The 23,458-nt window shown below is 34.8% G+C and overlaps 1 protein-coding gene and 1 pseudogene across 1 annotated transcript in view; one reads left to right on the forward strand and one right to left on the reverse strand.

The window, feature by feature from the left end:
* The first annotated feature begins 427 nt into the window (after window positions 1-427).
* LOC145269880 (N-alpha-acetyltransferase 25, NatB auxiliary subunit-like) overlaps window positions 428-23,458 on the forward strand; it is a 109,133-nt gene continuing 86,102 nt past the window's right edge. Inside the window, exon 1 of the mRNA XM_080125626.1 lies at window positions 428-568. Coding sequence (XP_079981752.1) covers window positions 514-568 — 55 coding nt within the window. The 5' untranslated portion in view covers window positions 428-513. The remainder of the gene's footprint in view (window positions 569-23,458) is intronic.
* Window positions 8,216-8,333, reverse strand: LOC145270027 (5S ribosomal RNA; annotated as a pseudogene).

Below are 23,458 nucleotides of genomic sequence, written 5' to 3' on the forward strand. Positions count from 1 at the left end.
ATATGTTATAATTATTATAAATTATATTATAAGCTCTATTTCCTATTTGGTTTTATCGAGCTTTTACATCTGGCTGAGATAATTTTATAAATATTAATTCTTTAATATTTATGATATACTTTAATTTTACCATCTTGGATCATTTTGGTAAATTTAATTGTAATTTTATATATATATATATATATATATATATATATATATATATATATATATATATATATATATATATATATAATTTTAACCCCAGCATAAAAACTGGACATTTTTGGAGGCATTTGTACACTAATTTCTAAACTGTATTTGCCTCAAAATAATTTATGTCAATAATAGTCATGTTTGCTTTAGTTTAATCTAAAGTAGTAAAAAAATAAAAATTTTGAACCCTACAATAAAAATTGAACATTTTTTGGGGGAGGGGGCGATAGAGGTGAAAGTAAAGCTCGTCATCACGTGACCAGCGCGATTTTTTCTTTTCTTCCTTCGTAAACTAAAGAGTTCCGCAAGGAAAAAAAAATGGCGACGCGAAGCCATGTGGACGTTAACGAGCGACGATTGCGAACTATTTACGGTAAGTAAAAGCGAAACAAAATAAAAAAGGGGGAAACTAAAAGAAAATCAAACAATCAAAAAGGATCCAGAAACAAAGAATTAAATTTATTTGAATAATTAAGTCAAGGTTTCAATTAAAATTAACAAACAAAAAAATACGATCGTTTTTTTTTTTTTGTTAGGTGAGAATTTTGAAAAAAAAAAATGACGAAAAAAAGTTAAAATATATATATTTTTTTCTTTTAAATAAATTTTTTCTAACGTTTTCTTTAAAAATTAAATGAAATTAGTTAAAATAAATTATTAAATTTGTTAGTTTTTCTCGTTTTTCGATCAGTTTTATCCGTTTTTTTTTTTCCGACCTTCATCGCTTGATTTTTTTTTCTTTTTTGGCTTCGAAACGAAAACAACTTCGATTTTTTTTTTTTCACAAATTTAATTACTTGAAATTTTTGTGACCCTTACACACAAAAAGTACGAAAGAAATTTTAATTAATAAATATTAGTAAAAGAAACGGTTGTGACTATCTTGAACATTTCAGCTTTAAGATGGCTGACAATAAAGCAACATCAACCAAAGTAAAGCTTTATATTTAGTAATCAAACAAAATCTTAATTTAATTATTAGTTAATATTTTTTGCTATTTTTTTAAAATAGTATTTTCACGTAATATTGAAGGTTTACGATACCTTTTATTCAATTGTTAGGTAAAAGTACAGGATCCTCACAAAATCCCTCCCCATGTTAAGAATGGCTTTCTAAATGTTATTTTAACACGGTAAGATTAGTGCATGAAGTACCGTTTCGTCATGAAATTATTAATATAATCAAGGGTGCTTGTGAAGATAGATTCGACAGATCAACTTTTAAAATATATTGTTTAAAATGTTTCAACCATTTTAAAGCTGAAATCTTCAATATAAGCTATTTTAAAATATTTGTTTAATATTAAGGCTGAAAAGTTCAAGATTAACTAGAATCTTTCGTCTTTTTAATTTCAAACAAATAAAGACATTCACATCCGTTATTTAAAAAAAAAATGTATGGTGCTGGTGCTTCTACAGCATTTGAACCAAACAGTTTTGTTTGCACTTGTGCATTTTAACATTCTCAAGAAAATTGTTTAGCTTTCTTCCAGATCAGCACCCCTGGACGAAAAAGAATTAAAAAAAAAGACTAAGTTTTTGTTTGATTTAAAAAAAAAGGGGGGGGGGAAGTTACTTATGCAGAGGAGGGACTCAGGGACTGTGCTGAAATAATAGCGTTATTTGGAAAGCCATTCCTAACTTGGGGAGTGTGCTTTGTCTTGTCACTATTCTGTACTTTCACCTACAATTTTTGAATTTAAGCTGAAAATATTACATAAAACAAAAGGCCATGGTTGTCCAACCTGCAAAGGGTGTTTATTTCGAAAGCCGTTCTTAACATAGAGAAATTGAAAATATGAAAATAATTTCGGAATAAATACCTCAAACCTCCCCATGTTAAGAACGGCTTTCGGAATAACTCCCCTCTCCCATCTCATGTTAAAAACTGCTCTCGGAATCCCCTCCCCTCCATCTTAAGAACGACTTTCAGAATACTCCCCCAACCTCCTCATGTTAAGAACGGCTTTTGGAATAGACTCCCCCCTCCTCAACCTCATGTTAAGAACGACTTTCGAAATAAGCACCCTTTGCAGTTGGGACAACCAGTGGTGCTGGTGCACATTAATAAAAAAAAAATAGCATGGTAACTTTTCTGCATAATTCTTAGCCTTTTACAAAAAACATGATGCGTCGCATCGTTTCATAAGTGTATTTTTATTATAAAAGTTAAAGTAAAGAGTTTTTGGGTTTGTTTTACTGTACACATAGATTCGAAAAAGTTGTCACAAAACAAATATAGAACAAATAAATGATATCAAAGGCAAGATAAGTTACTTTTCTAACTAACTGGATATGTTTTTAGTGTTTATATTTAATGTAACATGTTTATTCATCTCGATAAACATTGTTTACCGATGTAATGGAAAATTTAAAATGGCAGCCGACTCTCTCTTTGAGGCGGTAAGTTTGGGAAAATGAGTTATAAATAAAAAAAATAGACAAAATACTGTTAGAAACTCGCTCAATATATGTTACCGTGACATAGGCTGACATATATTCGGCGGGCTTTTAACAGTATTTTGTCTGTTTTTTTATTTATAACTCCTTTTCCCAAACTTACCGTCTTCGAGAGAGAGAGAGTCGGCCGCTATTTTGAATTTTCGATTACATCGGTAAACACTGTTTTTCGAGCTGAATAAACATGTTACATTAAATAAAAACACTAAAAACATATCCAGTTAGTTAGAAAAGCAACTTATCTTGCCTTTGATAACATTTATTTGTTATATATTTGTTTTGTGACAACTTTTTCGAATCTGTGTACAGTAAAACCAACCCGATTTTTTTTAATACTTATGCACTTGTGTTACTGTGCTGAAATAACATTTAGAAAGCCATTCTTTACATGGGGAGGGGGTGTTTTATAATCATTCTGTACTTACCTAACAATTTAATAAAAATATATATCGTAAAACTTAAATACTATTAAAAATAGCACAGTTAACAGAAATGCATAAGCACTTTTTATTTTTTTTAATTTTTTTATTTTATTCAATCGACAGGACTGCAGAAAAAAAGCTTTTGTCAACACAAAGGTTCTGATCTTGAAGAAAGCCTATTGTTTTCATTTTAGGAGAGTTCTGTCTGCACCAGGGAAGCGGTCATGGATTTGTTTTCGAATCCAGAGATTTGAAAAAGTGGTAAAAAAATCAAATGTATAACAAATGTTACCAAAGGCAAGATAAGTTACTCTTCTACCTAGTTGGATAGGTTTTTAGTGATTTTATTTAATGTAAAATGTTTATTTGGCTCAAAAACAAGTAATGTCAACCCATTGCATGAATACAAAAAAAATAAAAATGACCATGAAACAAATACATTGCGTCCATTTTTTTCTAAAGTTAATCGGGTGTTTTTTCTAAGTTAATCGGGTGTATTTATGTCAAGGAAGCACAAATGTTTTGAGTTTGGCGCACTTTCCATTAAATTACTTGGAAAACAGGCAAAAAGATGCAACATTTCAGAAAAAAGTAGAGGTTGAAATTTACTTGACAGTGTAGGACTAGCTGTGTTAGAATTTTTTTTGGAAGTTTTGACACACTTAACACAGAACTGTGAATAAAATATATAAAACTCGTAATTTCTTTTTTTTTTTTAAAGTGGGTTGTTTAATTTCTTTATAGAATATACTTCCAAAATAAACTAAAGTTTTTTTTTTTTTTAAATAATAAAAATGTTTTGTTTTTTTATTTAAAAAAAAATAAAGAAAGGTTTTTACAAAGTGCATGCGCACGCTCGTAAACACTTGTAAACATTTTTTTTTTTTTTTTTTTTAATAAAATAATATTTCTATTTTAAAAAAAAAACTTTAATAGTTTATTTAGGAAGCATATTCCATAAAGAAATGAAACAATCCACTTTAAAAGAGAAATTACGAGTTTTTTATATTTTATTTGCAGTTTTGTGTTAAGGGTGTCAAAAATTCCCCCAAAATTCTCACACAGCTAGTGTAGAACCTATTAGGTTGGCGACTCTTTTTTGAACACTGTCAAGGAGTGAGAGACTATTGACAGATGTACCAGCACAAATGTGGCAACAATACTCCATGCATGTGTGAATGATGGCCTTGTAGAGGTACAAAATACTCTCGGGCATGAGTAACGCTCTAGCATGGTAGAGAAAGCCAACCTTCTTTGCAAGATCTTGAACACATGGTACAGTGGGGGAAGAGGTGGCTGGTTACTTTTAATGCATCTAAAACCAAGCTCCTATCTTTACATCATCACCGCTCTGATCCCCATCTGGCATCAATTGAAATGGATGCTCTTGTCTTGGGGAGGCTCCACGTTTTGACAAGCTTCTGGGATTGACCTTTACTCCTGACCTGAAATGGAACATGTACATCAAGTCCGTTGCCAAGGTCGCTGGAAAAATAGTAGGATCCTTCGCTCCAGAAGATATCTCACTACTGATGCAATTCTCTGTCTATATAAAAGCCAAATACGTCCAAGAATGGAATACTGCTGCCACATCTGGGCAGGAGCTGCTAAAAACAGCCTATCCTTCCTTGACAGAGTAAAAAATAGACTTAGTGGGGGATACCCTTTTCACTTCCCTGCAACCTCTTCTCCCACAGAAGAGACGTTGTGAGCCTGTCTTTGTTTTATCGTTATTTCCATGGCAAGTGCGCGTCTGAGCTCCAATCTCTGGCCCCCCCCCCCCTCGCCAATCTTTCACGAAAAACACCCGTCTAGCTGAAATCACTGTCAATAATTTTCCCTATTCTTTATCTGTACCTAAACCCAAACGTAGATTCCATGAACAAAGCTTCTTTCTTAGAAGTGCACGCCTGTGGAACTCTGTTCCGTTTGCCTGTTTCCCACCTGACTACAACTTGGATGTCTTCAAGTCCAACATAAATAAATTCCTGATAAACTGCCCCCTTAATTAAGACACTTTATTAAATCTCCAATACTAACGGTTACTACGATATTATCCCATTGATTACTCTATATGCAATAACCCTTATCCCCGAGTGGCTTCCGGACCTTGATAAGTGATGACTTCCATGTAAAAAAAAAAAAGAAAAAAAAGGAGCCTTGGCAATGATCTTAATGTATTTGTTCCAATTCATGTCTGTGAATGTAAACTGATGAGTTCAAAGATTTCAGGTAGTTTATCATTAACCATGGCTATCAGTGGTTGAGCAGGTTTCTTGTGGTTATTAAGCGAAAGAAGCTTAGTCTAGGTTACTATCCATTTATGTTCCCATTCCACTACTGACTGGAGGTCTTCCTCTAACGTTTTAGACATTTCCTTAGATGTCTGTTCATTCGTTTTACCCTTATGTCTGTTGTAGAGTGTGGTGTCATCAGATTCAATGAATATGTAAAAATTTAGGGTAGCCCAATCTACCCTAGTCATTTAGTTTAAAAAAATAATCTAGTTTCTCATCAAAAAACTTGGAAAGGCCTTTGACATTATGACGGCACTCGGGTGGCTTTATTCATGAAGTCATCGATCCAGCACGACCAGGATGGTAGAAACATCATGATAGCCAACTTAGAACCTGCCTCATGACGGGCTCTCACCTTTACAGGGTCTGTCGCTGAACTGTGAATGGCTTGCATTCGTAATGGAAGTAGTCTTAATTTACTGTGTCTGGTCAGCTATCGTTTGAAATGTGGTGAACTTGTTGAAAAGATCTGGCCTAACCGACCCACGTTGAATGCCGCAACCATGACCAATTATGCTTATATAGCTTTTTCACTTGAAGAATATCGTACGCTAAAATGATCGTGTGATCTAAGTAGAAATCAAAAAGTTTGCTGCTTATTTAGACTTGGGGAAACAAAAATAAGTGTTATATTCCAAAAATCACATAAATTGATTAAATAATTATTTATTTGTGGACTGTTATCCTTATCTTCATAGTTGTTGTTTCAGGACGTTTCAGCCAAGTATTTCTCTGGCCTTCATCAGGTGGTTAATCACGCCGGGAGAGGAATGCCTCTATCCACTCCACCACAGGGCCTGTGGCACAGTAGATAGAGGCATTGAATCCTTATTTTTTTTTATACAAGATAGTCACCACTTATCAAGGCCCGGAAGCCACTCAGGGATAAGGGTTATTGTGTGTACAGTAATCAATGAGATAGTATCATAGTAATCGTTAGTATTGAAGATTTGATAGTGTCTTACTTAAGGGGGTGGTTCATCAGGAATTTTATTTATGTTGGACTTGAAGACATCCAGGTTGTAGTCAGGTGGGAAACAGACAGACGGAAGAGTTATATGCTTCCAGATGAGCATTGTTTGAAGATAGCGGTTTCAATCCTACTCAAAGTTAGCCAGAGGATTAGTTGGACAAAATGTGGTGAAACGACAACTACGGAAAACAGTAATTACTGGGGATACAGTTAAGAGATTTAGCATTCCTATCCCGTCAGGGTTAAGCGCCTGATGAAGAGCAGAGGAATAGTTGGCCGAGATGTTGTGAAACAGCAACTATGAAGATGAGCATAACAATCCGCAAAAAAATATACAAATTACTCATCTCAAAGGATTCCAATAAAAAATATATTTTTTTAAGAAAATCAAATTTTACAATTTTAGAAAGTTTTCATTATTTTGAATACCAACAAAATCTTTTGTAGTCGAATTAAATTGTTGCCCTCGAATCTTGTCAAAATTTAAAATGTGGCGCCCAGCATTTTCTCCCATTCAACTAGTCATAAAATTTGATTTCCTTAAATAAAAAAGAAACTACTGGATCAAATTACGTGACTTTTGGAATATGCACTCTTTGTTCAATGACACATACATGAAAAAAACTTTTCAGCATTTTTTTCTTCAAAATTTCATTATAAATGCAAATCTAAGAAAACGCAAAAAAAATTTGACAAACAAAAAGTTAATTCGTTAGTTTTTGTATTTTTTTTTTTCATTAACGTGAAAAACAAACAATGATACAGCATTTCAATGGCTTTTTATCATAAAAACATTGCCTTCTGCAATTTGTTATGGAAATATCAAACTGATAGAAAATAAATGATCGTCCCACTGAGCCTCTGCACATCGATGTACTTTTTATGATGAAACTGGATATAACCAAGATTGGCTAAGATGCCTGACAGGCCAGCTGAAAATGTGATTACACACCATCAAAACAGATGTCGAACCACAGATCTATGGTGTTCGCTGCTGGTATTGAAACTGGCTACCCATCACTATGTGTCATGGGTGGTCCGTGGTTCATGTGTTCTATGGGAAAAACCAGCTCAACTTGTCCTAGGTGGATATCTCCAAGCCTGTCAATATAATCTCGTATTTAAAAGCGAATACAACAGCATTTATATTTTTTGGCTGAGAAATTTTAATTATTTACAATTTTTCAACAACCGAGATCAGTATACTGATCCAGAAGTTGTAAATATTTTTTAATTTTTTTTTCAACAAAAAAATGATGACAGTAACAATCTTAGTTTATGAGTAGAAAAGTCAAAGTTCAAAGGGCGATAAACAAATTTCTTAGAAAAACGTCAATCTATCGTCACGATGTTCGATTTCATATCTAGTTTACATGTCAGCATGTGTTGGACGGCTCTTTTAGAAATGAACTTCTAAACTAACCTATTTCTGTGTTTTTGAATTTTTGTGATGAGAATTGATAATTTAAATTATCTGGACTACTATTCTCATCTTGATTGATATTCTTACGTTTCGGTCGATGTAACCTCTGACCTTGAGCCTACCTTTGCTGCTGTATATATTTGGGGGTGGGATTAATAAACAAACTAATAAATCACTAAATTAAGTCTATGAAGAAAAATCTCTTATTCCTTGCATCATATTTCAGTCTGATGAAGTTTTGTCATTTTAGTTTCTTTGATCATGTACCTGATTGGGGGGGGGGATGCATACTGGTGGAGCATGTCGAGCCAAAGCTGTTTTGATCTTCTTGGTCACTAGCCCCCAACTGTTGACTCGTACACTACAGCTCGGTTGTCATTGGCTTGTATCCCCATCTGGAGATATGACGACGTTAGGTTTTTGCAAGGAGATGGCCACATCCTCCTACATACAGCACCTGGTATTCCCAAATTGGTCACCCATTTGGTACTGATCAGGCCCAATGTTGCTTAACTTCAGTGATCTAATGAGAACCGGTATGTCAACGTGATTATGCCATATGTATTTCAATTGAGATTCACGGAACTTGTGGACGATTGGTGCCATTTCATATCACTGATGAATGTTGTGGTTGATGCTGTTCTGAATGCAGCTTCCTCATCTCCATGTGCGACAATTTTCTAGCTTGTTTGTGGTTGGCCAACATTCAGCACCATACATTGTGATTGATTGAAAGACTGAGCGATACCATATCGAAGTGGCACTCACCCTAAACCGGTTGAACCAGCTTTCTCTTAAGGAGGAAGTTTCCTGGGAGTATGAAATTCACCAAGGGTCTCAAAGTTAAACAACGTAAAGCCTGGCCAGTAATAAATGGGTGACTATTTAGGAATTCTGGGTGCTGTATATAGAACGTCAACACCTCCCTGCAAAAGCTGCAAAAACCCAACATAATCATCTTCCATGCTACTGGGGACAAGTATATATTGGGTACAATATAATAATCAATGGAGTTTACCTGAAAGTACTTCGTTCAAAGTTCTTGGCTTAACGTTCACAGGGAACATGATCTGGAACATTACTGCAGCTGGAGCGAGGAAGGTGAGCTCCCTTTACCATGCTAGAAGTTACTTACGCCTGAAAGTATCCTGTACCTCTATAAAGCCACCATTCGCCCATGTATGGAGGACTGTTGTCACATTTGGGCTAGTGCATCTGCTACTAGTCTCTCGTTCCTGGACAGGGTTCAAAAGAGAGTCGCCAACCTGATAGGTTCTGAACTGTCATCTAAGCTTCAACCTCTGACCCATCAACAAAATGTTGCATCCCTCTGCCTGTTTTACAATTATTTTAATGGTGGATGCTCTGGTGAACTACAAACCTTTGGATCCCCTCGACGTTAATACCCTTGACAAACCCGACAAACAGCAAAATCCCACCCCTACACAGTAGAGATCCCTAAATGTAAGAAAGCTTTCTACTCCAATAGTTTCTTCCCCAGAGCTGCTAGACTCTGGAACTCCCTTCCGGGTTCCTATTTTCCCAACTGTACTGACATGCAGAAGTTCAAGTGTAATGTGAATAGACATCTTGCTGCTCAACTCCCTACATAGTACCCCTGCAAAATTATGTCCCTAATACTAGCCCCCTACATCAAAGTGGCACTGTGCCTTGTTTGGGGTGAAAATGGAATAGAAAAGAGCATTGACTCTATAATAATTACGAAATCTACATGAATTAAAATATTTAATTGTATCTTAAGATCTGGTCATGCAGAGGATGGGGGGGCATTATATATTGGGTACAATATAATAATCAATAGAGAATTGGCTCTATAATAATAAATATAAATTCTGCACGAATTAAAATACACTAAGATGCTGCCCAGCGTTGCAAGATATGTATGTATGTAAGATATGTATGTATGTATAGCAAGGAGACCTGACATTGCCCGGGATTGTATTAGGATCAACAAATGTTCAACACTTTTGATACTTTTGACATCAAAATCGGTGAAATTGCGTATCTTTTAATCAAATCGATTGATTGCCATAGTATAGTATAATGCACTGGGCAGAAGCATCACATTGTTGTCTACATTGCACTGCAGAGAATTTATGATTGATTTTATAAAAATTTCTTTTCTACAATGGCCTAGATTAAAGTTTGAAATGCAAAAGTTAAGTATCATGGTTCAATTGTGCTCTAAAAGAGAAACATTCATTTCGAACCCGCCTCTCTCTTATCAAAGAACCTATTGTTGATTGTATATGCCAAACCCTTCTGCTTGTGGATGGGATAAAATTTCTAAAATGCATTTGTGATGTTAAGCTGTATAAAAATGTTAACTTTGGTCAAAATCAGGCTGTTCTTTTTTAATTCAATTTTTTTTTTATTATCGATTTCTGATCGTTATTGGAAACTTGCTGATACAAAACCTATCTAAGAACATTGCCAGACACATAAAGTACATTTGTGTGACTGGTACTACCAGATCATGCTCTTTGAAGATATTAGCTTCCTGAGATAATCTGCACTTACCATGATGCTTTTTTATTTTTATTCGCTTTTGCAAAACTTAATTATATTCTGCACCCCTCCTCTTTACAAAGATGCAAAACACAATGAATAAATATTTCAGGATAAAAAGAACTTGAAACAAAACGTTTTTCCAAAATAATCCAAAAAGGGTTGATATGCCATAAAACAAAGCAACCAACCATTTGTGTGAAATGTCCAAATCGGCCCAGCTATTTCAAAGTCCATAAGGAATAAACTTGCGCGCACACACACACACACACACACACACACACACACACACACACACACACACACAGTGACTTTTATATATATACTAGCGAGGGGTACCCGGTGTTGCCCGGGTGTTTGGAGGTGTGTGTCAAAACTCGGGGGGGGGGGGTTAAAATAAAAAAAAATGTTTTGGTAGGTAAGTATGACGATCAAACCCGAACCGTTGAGGCAAAGTTGTAAATTAAAGTGTGAAAAAAAAAACGTGCGACGTTAACCATTGCCCCACCGCGAGATGCTAACGGAAATACGTTTGAATTTATTTAATTACTTGGATTTGGCAGGTGCACGTTTTAATGACTTAATGAGATCAAGTTTGACTGCGGGATCGTATTTCATTTACTGCGGGAACGCTTCCCAAGATGTTATAGGAAAAAGACTAACCCACATGCGGCGAGCGACAAATGTTGAATATTTATCTTCCCGAAGTTGAGCAAATTAAATAGGCGAGCTTCGTTGTTAACTCTGCAATATTACGATTTATATGTGATATAAAAAGTTTTAAAAAGTTGTTAAGCGAGCGACCGCTTCTCTGAAAAAAGTCTTTTGTAGACATACAGAAAAAGCGAACACACACACAAACATACATTTTCGCTTTTATATTTATAGATTGAGTAAAACAATTCATAATTTTGAATTAAAAATCAGTTTCAAAAGGAAAAAAAACAAAATCCAATAAATAGATTGTACGATCGTTTCAGACACAATGTTCATTTAAATTGACAAAGAATATTTGACAAAAGTTTTTTTCTTTGATAACGAAGTCTCCTCATCAAAATTATGAACCGTTTTACTCAATATTAATATAGCTCTAGGACATCTATACCTATTGAGCTTATTATATATCTAAAGTAAAATGAGCATTGTTTTCTTTTAATAGTATTAATACATTTACTAGTACATTAAAATAAACTCTGCTCTTTAGACTCTAGGTCTAATTCCCTCAAAAAAATAAAAAAATATGTGTGTGTGTGTGTGTGTGTACACTATTAAGACCGATATCTTTGGAACTATTTTGTGATATGTTGGCATATATAAACTTATATAAGGATAAAGCTGCATAAAAGAACATGCTTAAGTGTCTTTACTATAAGATAAGCAAATTGATCAGAGGAAAGGAACTCAGCCATACAAAAATCAATCAATATATATATATATACTAGCAGTTCCACGCTCGGGCCCTATGTACTGTTCATAAGTGTTCGTAGCGCCATGTAGAATATTGCTAGGGTGAACCAGCTAATCCAATGAAGATGTTGTGCTGAATGGATGCGATAATTGACAGAGTGTAGTTCCTGACAGAAGTCTAGAACAGTAAAACCCTTGAATGCCAGAGCATCTGGCATTTGTAGAGTGGCACCTGGCCCTCCTGGCATGTTTAGCCAATCAGGCGCCTCAAAATAGAACAATCCACCATCCCTGACTAATTGTAGGCTGGTCCAATGGCAGTTAGCATACCACTAATTGCTACTGAATAAATATGTTGAAATTAGTTAAATGGTCCATAATGGTGGAGAGGGAAGGTAAGCGCGTTCTTGATTCTTGATTCTACAGTAAGGTTATGTGCATATGTATATATTAAAAAGTGTGAATATGTAAAGTAATGCCTTTCTGTATAATAGGCTTCCTTAACTACCATAGAGAAAAGACAGACAGACATTTACACTTTTATAGATATAGATAGATAGATTGGATGCAATATATAGTAATGATTTAAAAAGTATAAAAAAAAAAAAGACGACTCCTGCGCCACCACCGAAAGTCGAAACCAAAACGTTCAGCTCACGATTTATTTTGCCTCTGCCGTCAATGACTGGCCTATGAAAACATGTTTACTGCAAGGCTAAAAATTAAAACATGAACCAATAGCTACTACATTATGGATTCGTAATGCCGGCGTTTGATCTTCACCTGACAAATTTCATTTCTTTTAATTTTCACACTTTTTCACCGATTTTTCTGGGCTAAAACCCAAATATAAAGTTTTGCAGGGATTCAAATACCTTATATATGAAGTTTCATGTCTGTAGACCAAAAACCCTAGGAGGAGTTTGGTAGGCAGAACTTGTTAAACAAAAATATATATGTATACATAAATATATATGGAAACAATTTTGTGTTTACTATAAACGTTTTACGCAAATATTATGCAAGTATAAATCATAATGCATGAATATAATTACACGTAATAGTTAACTAAAGATGATCATCCCATAAGAAAACTGAAGCAACTAATAGGGAATTAAAATGAATGTTTAAAAGAATATGCAAATTAGCTAGATCGTTTGCTAGTGAATGCAATTCCACAACCCATATATAAGAACAGTGTATTTTCTTTTTAAATAAATAGAAAAGAGGGTTTTTAATATGAATATCAATACACACAAAAGAAAAACAAATTTATAGAAGTGTGTGTGTATATATATATTGATCCAGAAATAAGCGAGAAATTGAGAGTTGAACGAATTAACGTACAAATTTGTTAATGCCACACAATAATGACCGACAGACTGGGAATGCTATTAAAAGCTTTTAAAAGAGGTCGAAAGTTCAGTCCTTACGACAAGTAATAATCGCAAAGAATACCAAATTAACTCTGCAGTTGTGACTGATGGAATGTTTGTATCAATTTAGTTTAATTAGAATTGGACGTTTAAACCGCTCTCCATGGCCTTCTAATAAACCTCCTTCAAGAATTTCGGGATATTGTGTATTTAAAAAAAAAAATAAATTGTGTATTTAAAAAAAATTCTTTTAATTAGGTGCTTGTTCAGAATTCCTTCTAGATTTAAAAAGAAAAATTGTATAATGTATGTATCCGTGACGGCAAGAAAATATCATGTTCCGAAAGTCATGTAAATTGACCTATCTTCTCTCTCCCTGCTGAACAATGTGCCAATTAGACAACTGAATGGTGCAAGCGGATATTGAAGCACATGTTCCCACACGGAAATATTATAGCTAGCTTCACTCATCCCCATGGTTCACTAGATAGTGCGGCTGCCATTGCAGAAAGACAGCATGCACTGTGCCGGTTCGTACGTCACAAGTCAAATACGAATAGGCAAAAATTTATAAATGCTAAAAATCATTGAAATAAGAGAAAATAACCACAGTCAAAAGAAGGCATGCTGAAATAATCAGGGAACACATCGAATCACAGAAGATAGGAACTCGTGATTTCTGGGAAATCTATAATAGTATAGTGAATAAAGGGCAATCAGTAATTCCCCTACTTTCCAACAACCAGAAGGTTGCATACACGGCAGCCGATAACGCAGAACTGCTTGCTTGGCAATTCGCGTCTAACTCCACTTTAGAGCCAACAAACAACTTTCTCCCAAATTTCTCTACGTGGATGAAAAGCACAACTGACAATTAGAAAATCACCCTCGACTCATGTCTACGATATCATAAAAAAACCTTAGACACCTCCAAGGTGTGTGCGTCTGATCTCATCATTGCTATACTAGCCCCCATATTTTCCAAGCTCTACAATAAATGCCTAGTTGAATCTTGCTTCCCTAATAACTGGAAGATAACCTCTGTGGTATCAGTGTACAAGAATTCTGGTGAAAGAACCGACCCTCTCAATTATCACCCTATCAGTCTTTTTCCTCTCTTCCCTAAAATCTTTGAGATGCTAATCAATCAAGCACTAGTCCACCACCTCACAAAAAGCTAATCTTCTCTCTGACAAGAACGGATTCAGGCAATGTCGTTCTATTGCAGATATTTTAACATATCTTTAAATGCATATACCATGCACTGGATAAGGCGGGCCAAGCCAGGACTGTATATATTCATGGGCTTTGACAAAGTCTGGCATAAGGGCTGCTAATGAAAATTAAATCATATGGTATAACTGGACGAAAACTAAATATAGTTAGATCCTTCTTAGACAATAAGACCATCCAGGTTGTCATTGATAGACGTACATCCAAACAGCATAACATTAATGCGGGAGTGCCTCAGGGGTCGATCCTTGGACCACTATGATTCCTGATATAAACGACCTCCCTGACAATATTGTGTCCGAGATGGATATATTTGCTGATGATGCAATGCTCTATAACATGTATGAGGGAAGAACGGATGTACACAAATCCAAGACAATGGCAGAATCCTTAGAAAATGACCCCCAGGCCGTAGTGGAATGGGGACGTAAATCGATGGTAACATTTAATGCTAGTAAGACTAAGCTGTTCTCCTTTAACAATTACAAGAAGCCTCTCCAACCACCGATCAACCAATGACAAATGACTCCCGACCTGAGAATTTTTTCTTCAAACTCCTCAGCTTCACATTCACAGGAAATATGAACTGGAACAAATACATTGAGGACATTGCGAAAGCTGCTGCAAGGAAAGTGGGTTCCTTCTATTGTGCTAGAAAACTACTCACACCGGAGAGTATCTTGTGTCTCTACAAGGCCACCATTCACCCATGCATGGAGTATTGTTGTCACATCTGGGCTGGTGCATCTACCACTAGTCTCTCCCTCTTGCATAGGGTCCAAACAAGGGTCTCCAATCTAATAGGTCCCACTTTATCAACTAAGCTCCAACCCCTGTCCCATCGCCGCAATGTTGATTCTATACCTGTTTTACAAGTATTTTAATGGAATGTGTTCTGATGAACTCATTGCATTTGTGCCTCCTCGAAAACCCACTTAGCAGCAAAATCACACCCCTTCACTGTTTAGATCCCTAAATGTCAGAAAGTTTTCTACTCTAATAGTTTTTTCCTTAGAACAGTTAAACTTTGGAATTCCCTTTCTACTTCTCTATGCAGAAATTTAAATGTAATGTAAACCAACATCTTGTTAATCTTTCTTAGCCATGGTCTCAATTAGTAGCCCTTTACGTCCAAGTGGCAACACGCCTTGTTTGGGGTGAAGATGAGTTTAAAAAAAAAAAAAAGTTTTAATCTTAAATTTTGGAAAAATTCAGATTCTTTTTTTGGAAAAATAAAACTTGATCGATTTATGTGATTTTTGGAATATGATATTTTCTGTCATGGGTACGTATGTCATACAGATTTTTCTTTATTTTTGTTTTGTTATTATAAAGTGAATTTTGGACAAGAAGTGTAATTTTTTAAATTTAACTTCTGTTCAACAATGATTATCTTTGCTGCATCCTGTATTGCCAGCGAACCAGCCATGTTTTCCTGTAACACCTCAACCCGAAATCTCTTGTTCCAGGCACGTGTTCGGAGATTTGGGCATGTTTTATTATAATTTAATTTTTTTATTGTAATTTATTTGTATTTCGATTTTTCAGACTACTGTTTTCATCTTGAGTGTCATTTTCACGTTTCGGTCGATGTAACCTCCGACCTTCTTTAGGTGTATTTAGTCACAATGGTTAGAGTACTTAGAACAAATCAACTGTGAAAATTATATTCTCTTGAAGGTTCAATTCTCAGTGTGCGACTGAAAAATACAATTGCAAATAACTTAGGACCTCTATCCCGTCATGACTGACAGGACAAGAGCATGCTACCCCTGTAAAGTAAATAAAGGATTTCATTTGAAATTCCATCCAAATTCCTGAACTCTATAAAATACACCTGAAGAAGGTCGGAGGTTACATCGACCGAAACGGTGTGAAAAATCACACTCAAGATGAGAACAGTAGTTCGATGAATCCAAATAATACGAATAACCAGTCCTCATCTCAAAAATTCAGAAACGTAAAATTATAATTTGATTTTTTTATTTTAATTTAATTTTTTATTTTATTATATTTTGATTTTATTTTATAATTTGATTTTTTTATTTTAATTTAATTTTTTATTTTATTATATTTTGATTTTATTTTATAATTTGATTTTTTTATTTTCTTATAATTTGATTTTTTATTTTATTATAATTTTATTTTATTTTATTTTTTTATTTTCTTATAATTTGATTTTTTTTATTTTCTTATAATTTGATTTTTTTTTTTCTTAATTTGAATTTTTATTTTCTTAATTTGATTTTATTATAATTTGATTTTTATTTTATTATAATTTGATTTTTTATTTTATTATAATTTGATTTTTTATTTTATTATAATTTGATTTTTTTTATTTTATTATAATTTGATTTTTTTTATTTTATTATAATTTGATTTTTTTTATTTTATTATAATTTGATTTTTTTTATTTTATTATAATTTGATTTTTTTTATTTTATTATAATTTGATTTTTTTATTTTATTATAATTTGATTTTTTTTATTTTATTATAATTTGATTTTTTTTATTTTATTATAATTTGATTTTTTTTATTTTATTATAATTTGATTTTTTTTATTTTATTATAATTTGATTTTTTTTATTTTATTATAATTTGATTTTTTTTATTTTATTATAATTTGATTTTTTTTATTTTATTATAATTTGATTTTTTATTTTATAATTTAATTTTTTATTATTAAATGTTATGTCTTTGCATGTTACTTGACAAATATATAAAAAGGGCAACTGGTGTTGTTCGAGATTTTCTGGCAAAACTAAAGTCTCTCTCTCTTATTGTCTTCTGCTTGTTTAGTAAAACAACCTTTGAATTCTGTAGACCTGACATTTCCAGAAAGTACTGGGTATTTTGGGGTGACTTATTGTCCTTCAGTTTACAGGGAACACCACTTGTTATTGCAAGTGAGTGATCAATGATAACTTGTGCGAAAAATCGATAATAATTAAAATGAAAAATCGTATAATACGACTCCAACTCTTACCATCCCCTAAAAACATGGTGACACCACTAGTGTCCTTGTTTATTTGCTTTCCCATGAGGACAGAGTTGGGCACAAGGTCAATTTTAATGTGTGTGTATGTGGTGATGGGAAATCCATCGTTTCAAAAATGTCACTCTGGATTGGATCAAAGATACAAATTATCTTGGTCTAGAAGGATTTCTTTACTGACCAAGGAGAGAAAAGATTGTGTAGTAAAAGAACAGAAACGGCGAAGGCGTCTGTTGTCCATCGCAGCTCATAAGCAATTGGTAGTAGACCATACAAATAAAATTTTCCCGTTATAGCAATTTTACATTTCTTACACGAAACATGATAGTGCACTAGGAAAGAATTTGAATGCCTATTAGAGAGTAATTTTCAATTGTATTCTTTGTATTACCTGTGCTAAGGATTGAACCTTCAACCTCCCGAAGAATGTCACGTAAAACTGAATTTCACTTAGTACTTTATCCGTTACGCCGTGAGTCCTTGCAATGTTTGTTAGAAATTCTGTACAGATTCCCGAGTTTGACGGAAAGATTCAAAAGTTCAGCAAGAGACACCTGCAGAAAGTCGAAGGTTACATCAGCTGAAACGTTGCGGAAATAACACCCAAGATGAGAACAGTAATTTGAATAATTCAAATGATATGAATTTTCGAGATGTTCATCTACAAAAATTCAAAAACAAATAGTTTAGAAGTCAATTTCTTAAAGCCGGACAACATATGTTAACATGTAAAACTGACTTTGAATCAAATATTATGGAAAAGGTTTTAATTTGTTTTTTCTTTTCTTTTTAGGGTGGGGTGGGGGGTTGAGTCATTTTCATTGGTTGAAGCTGAAAGGGTCAAATTTTTTATCTGCAAAATTAATTTTATTTACACTGATCAAATGGATAGTTACGATTACCAATTCTGATTCTTTGTAAATTTCTAAATAAACAGTTGTTTTGTGTGTGTGTATGTGTTGGAGAGGATAGATTACCACAAAAACCCCATATAAGATGTGCATATATTTTCGCAAGTGTAAAATAAACTTATGGGTATGCTTTCTAAATGTTTTCAATAAATCAAAAACTGAAAATGTAACTTAAATACTGTTGTAAAATTAGTCAAAAACAATTTTTGTTTTTACTTGACTCATTTGTGACCTATTTGTGTTAAAAAAGAAGATTATTATTTAAAATAAGATTTAAACCAATTCATGCCTAAATCAAAACGTAGATTCCATTAGAAATTCAGCAAGAGACACCTGCAGAAAGTCGGAGGTTACATCAGCTGAAACGTTGCGGAAATAACACCCAAGATGAGAACAGTAATCTGAATAATTCAAATGATATGAATTTTTGAGATGTTCATCTACAAAAATTCAAAAACAAATAGATAAGAAGTCAATTTCTTAAAGCCGGACAACATATGTTAACATGTAAAACTGACTTTGAATCAAATATTATGAAAAAAAGGATTTAATGTGTTTTTTCTTTTCTTTTTTCGGGTGGGGTGGGGGGGTTGAGTCATTTTCATTGGTTGAAGCTGAAAGGGTCAATTTTTTTATCTGCAAAATTAATTTTATTTACACTGTTCAAATGGATAGTTAGTAATGGCATGATCTTAATATTCCCCCCCCCCCGATTCCGATATAATTACCAATTCTGATTCTTTCTAAATTTCTAAATATAGAGTTGTTGTGTGTGGGTATGAGTGGGTGTGGGTGAGGTAAATTACCACAAAAAAACATGTAATATGTCCGTATATTTTCACAACTGTAAAAAGTAAACTTATGGGTATGACCTATAGATTTTAGTTTTAAAATCAAGAAATATTTATTATTTCATCGTTAATATGAGGTGTGGTAAATAAAGTTAAATAAAAGGAATCGCTTTGACCCCCCCCCCAATTCCAATACCCTCAAAGTTCTGATTTTTTCTTCTCCCATATATCCCCGATCCCAACATTAGCACAAACCTATTAAAGTGAACACTACATCACTGAAGAGCACCATTGACACATGAAAATAATGAATTGCTGTGTTGTCAGCATTGGTTTTTAAAAGTGCTTTTCAAAACAAATCTGAATTTCTTGTTCGTAACTTTAGTTGCGACTAACCTGGGTGCCCGACGTTGCCCGGGTGTTTGGAGGTGTGTATTGAGCAAAAAAATAAATAAATAAAGTGGTACTAGGCAAGTAGGCTCGAACCCGTGCCACGAAGGAGGAAAAGAATAAAAAAAAGTGGCGTCTTTGCTGTTGCATTCATCGCCAAACCGGAAATGGCGAAGGTTTAAATTAAGACCAGTCAATCGAAAAGAGGGGATGACTTTTGAAAATATTGGCGAATAAAGTGACCCCTCCTTGTAGAAAAGTGCCCAGTTGAGGGTGAAGGAATTAATGTTTTTAGCCAATTTTCCAGTATTCGTCGTCCGAAGAGTCGAGCTTCAAAATGATACTGATCATAACATAACAGCGGAGTTACTATCTTTCAAAGCATATCTGAGAAAATTGACCAAATCCTATCTGCTTATCCTTTAGCTAACATTCACGTATGTGGTGACTTCAATGTTCACAACGTCGAATGGTTGACCCACTCTAACAAGACCGATGATGAGGAGAGGTTCTGTCATGATTTCTCCATTGCCTATGACCTCACACAAATTGTTCAGGAACCCACCCGTGTGCCCGACAATGACGGCCAGTATGCAAGCCTACTAGACCTTTTTCTAACAACTTGCCCTGAACTATGTTCAGTTTCTGTTCTGTCGCCTCTTGGATCTTCCGACCACTCTGTTGTATCAATTAAGATAAAAATGAAATGTAATAAGTCCCCAGACGTACCTCTCCATCGTACAGTATATCGATACACTAAGGCTGACTGGGATAGCTTCCGTACATTTATATCTGATCTACCTCTGCATTCCATGTTTAAAAAGGATGTGTCCTCTATAGTATTAGACCTGACGGAATGGTTAATTGTAGGTATTGACCATTTCATACCCTCTAAAAAGTTTCAGCAAAAACCTAACAGCCAGCCATGGTTCTCTCCAGAATGTGCTGCTGCCATTGCGCACAGAAATCACTTTTTCCACTGTTTCCAACGTAATAGATGTATGGAAACTAAAGCCGCTTTCAGGACTGCCAGCAACCATTGTAAGAAAGTAATAAAGAATGCAAGAGAGTTGTATGCTCAATCTGTTAAGTCCAAAGTAGCTGAACAGCGGCTTGGTTCCCACCAGTTTTGGCAAATAGCAAACAGAATCCTGAACAGAAGCGTGTGCTCCATCCAAACTATTATCAATGGACCTGAGGTAATCTCTTCAGCATCAGACAAAGCCAATCTCTTTGTCAAGAACTTTGCAGCTAATTCTACCCTTTGCGATCAAGGCCGCCAACCCCCAATATTTCCTCCTGTATCAGAAAACACGCTATGTGATATACGTATATCTGTACGTGATGTTGCCAAGCTAATCAAAAACCTTGATTCCAGTAAAGCAACTGGCCCTGACGGTATTCCAATTATAGTACTCAAAAAACTTCAACCTGAACTAGCGCCCATACTTACAAAACTGTTTAAACGTTGTCTTAAGGAGAATAGTTTCCCATCTCCCTGGAAAATTTCATCTGTATGCCCTGTATTTAAGAATTCAGGTGATCGCTCATCCCCCTCTCAGTACAGGCCAATAAGTCTCCTGTGCGTCATGAGTAAGTTGCTGGAATCTGTGTTAAATACAGAAGTAATCAACCATCTCAACAAAAATAACCTTCTTAGTGACACTCAATATGGTTTCCGTTCTGCTAGATCTACAGCAGATGTGCTTACAGTTATATCTCATAGGATTAGCAAATCTCTCGGCGGAGGCAACCTTTCTAGGGCAATTGCTCGACATATCTAAGGCCTTTGATAGGGTATAGCATAAAGGTTTACTTCATAAGATCTCTAGCTATGGTATAGCTGGAAATGTCTTCTCAATTATTAAATCATTTCTTTCTGATAGGTTCATAAGAGTAGTAGTTGAGGGGCAAAAATCAGAAGCTCACAGTATTAATGCCGGTGTCCCTCGGGTCCATCTTGGGCCCAACTCTTTTCCTGATCTATATTAATGATCTTCCAAATCACATCCTTACATCATTTGTAGACATTTATGCTGACGACACTACCATTTATGGTAGCACATCTAAGACAGTAAACGACCAAGTTCTCTCCAATTCTCTCTCCTCTGATCTTGAGCACGTAGTACAATGGAGGAAGGAGTGGCTGGTTACTTTTAATGCATCTAAAACCAAGCTTCTCTCTGTACATCATCAACATTCTGATCCACATCTGGCATCAATTGAAATGAATGGCTCTTGTCTTCAGGAGGCCTCAAGTTTTGACAAGCTTCTTGGCTTGATCATTACTCCTGATCTTAAATGGAACACGTACATCAAATCTGTTGCCAAGGCCGCTGGAAAAATGGTGGGGTCTTTCTATCGATCCGGTAGATATCTCACTGCTGATGCTATTCTCTATCTATATAAGAGCCAGGTACGTCCAAGGATGGAATACTGTTGCCACATCTGGGCAGAAGCTGCTAGAAAGGACTTGGCCTGCCTTGATAGAGTTCAAAATAGACTTCGTAGCATCGTAGGAAATGTCCTTTTCTCTTCCTTGCAACCTCTATCCCACAGAAGAGATGTTGCGAGTTTGTCTCTGCTTTATCGTTATTTTCATGGAAAGTGTTCGACTGAGCTTCAATCTATGGTCCCCCCTCGCCAAACTTTCACAAGAAACACTCGTCTAGCTGTAAACACTATCAATAATTCCCCCCACTCTTTATCTGTGCCTAAACCTAAACGTAGATTCCATGAACAAAGCTTCTTTCTTAGAACTGCACGCCTGTGGAATTGTCTTCCGTTTTCCTGCTTTCCGGCTGACTACAATATGGTTGTCTTCAAGTCTAACGTAAATAAGTTCTTGATGAGCCGTTCCATATAAGTTATCAAATTTACCAAATTTTCATTACTAATGATTACTATATTGTCCAATTTCTACTGTACACTCTTTAACCCTTATCCTTGAGTGGCCTCTTGGCCTTGATAATGTGGTGATGCTTATGTAAAAAAAAAAAAACTCGTGAAAATATGTTGTCTCTGTCGAAAATTTTAGGCAAACATACATACATACATACATAAATTGGCCTTTTGGCCAAGATCAAAGTGTAGTATCTGTTCTTCAGATGCGACACTTCCATTTCTCGTTCTCTTTCAGTGGAGGAGAAATCCTTCACGACTGAGACAAGTTTTATTTTTGTACCTTTTCTCCACGTTAAAAAAACGACCCTGGTGTCTAACTCTGTCCCGTGGGGAGGCATTGTAAATAGGTACATTTAAACAGACAGGTGAGATTTCTATTATAGAATATGACTTCTACTTTAAAAAAATACTTGACTTTTTAATCTCCTTGATTTTCCTCTTCTCCTGTTCATATCAGGTCATAACAATAGCGCTTATGTCAACGGATCATTAAATCTAAGGGAAATAACCAGCATAGACATATCAAAAATAAGCATATTTTGCAAGATATAATTTGGGACGCTGAAATAATCAGAACAATGAAAGAAGGTATAATTAGAACTGCACGCCTGTAGAACTCTGTTCCGTCTGCCTGCTTCCCACCTGACTACAACTTTGATGTCTTCAAGTCCAACGTTAACAAATTCCTAATGAACTGCCCCCTTAAAAAAAAAAAAAAAAGGAAAAAAATATTACACGAATACTGTACCTGCAAGCGCCGGGTGAAGTTAAAGTCAGTCCGGGAAATTTCAACAAAAAGAAAACAAATTAATCAACGAATTTAAAATATAACAATGTTACGTAACAATATAAACTTATTAACGTACACAAAACAAAAATAAACAACCATATTTTTTTTCTTTGGGATAGGCGAAATATTCTTTCAGTTTCTGATTCACTATCTCATCGTTAAGTTTCTTTCAACTCATCTCGTTTATGCATTCTTTCCTTATCTCTTTCATTTACTCTTTGTCTTGCTTCTCTCAACTGACCCCGTGTATGTCTTCTAGTTATTCCCTCGTTTTTTTTTTAAATTTTTTTTTACATAGGCATCACCATTTATCAAGGCCAAGAGGCCACTTGAGGATAAGGGTTAAAGAGTGTACAGTAGA

The sequence above is a fragment of the Euprymna scolopes genome, chromosome 45 (genome assembly GCF_053919585.1).
Source record: "Euprymna scolopes isolate OS-2025 chromosome 45, ASM5391958v1, whole genome shotgun sequence".
Lineage (NCBI taxonomy): Eukaryota > Metazoa > Mollusca > Cephalopoda > Sepiida > Sepiolidae > Euprymna > Euprymna scolopes.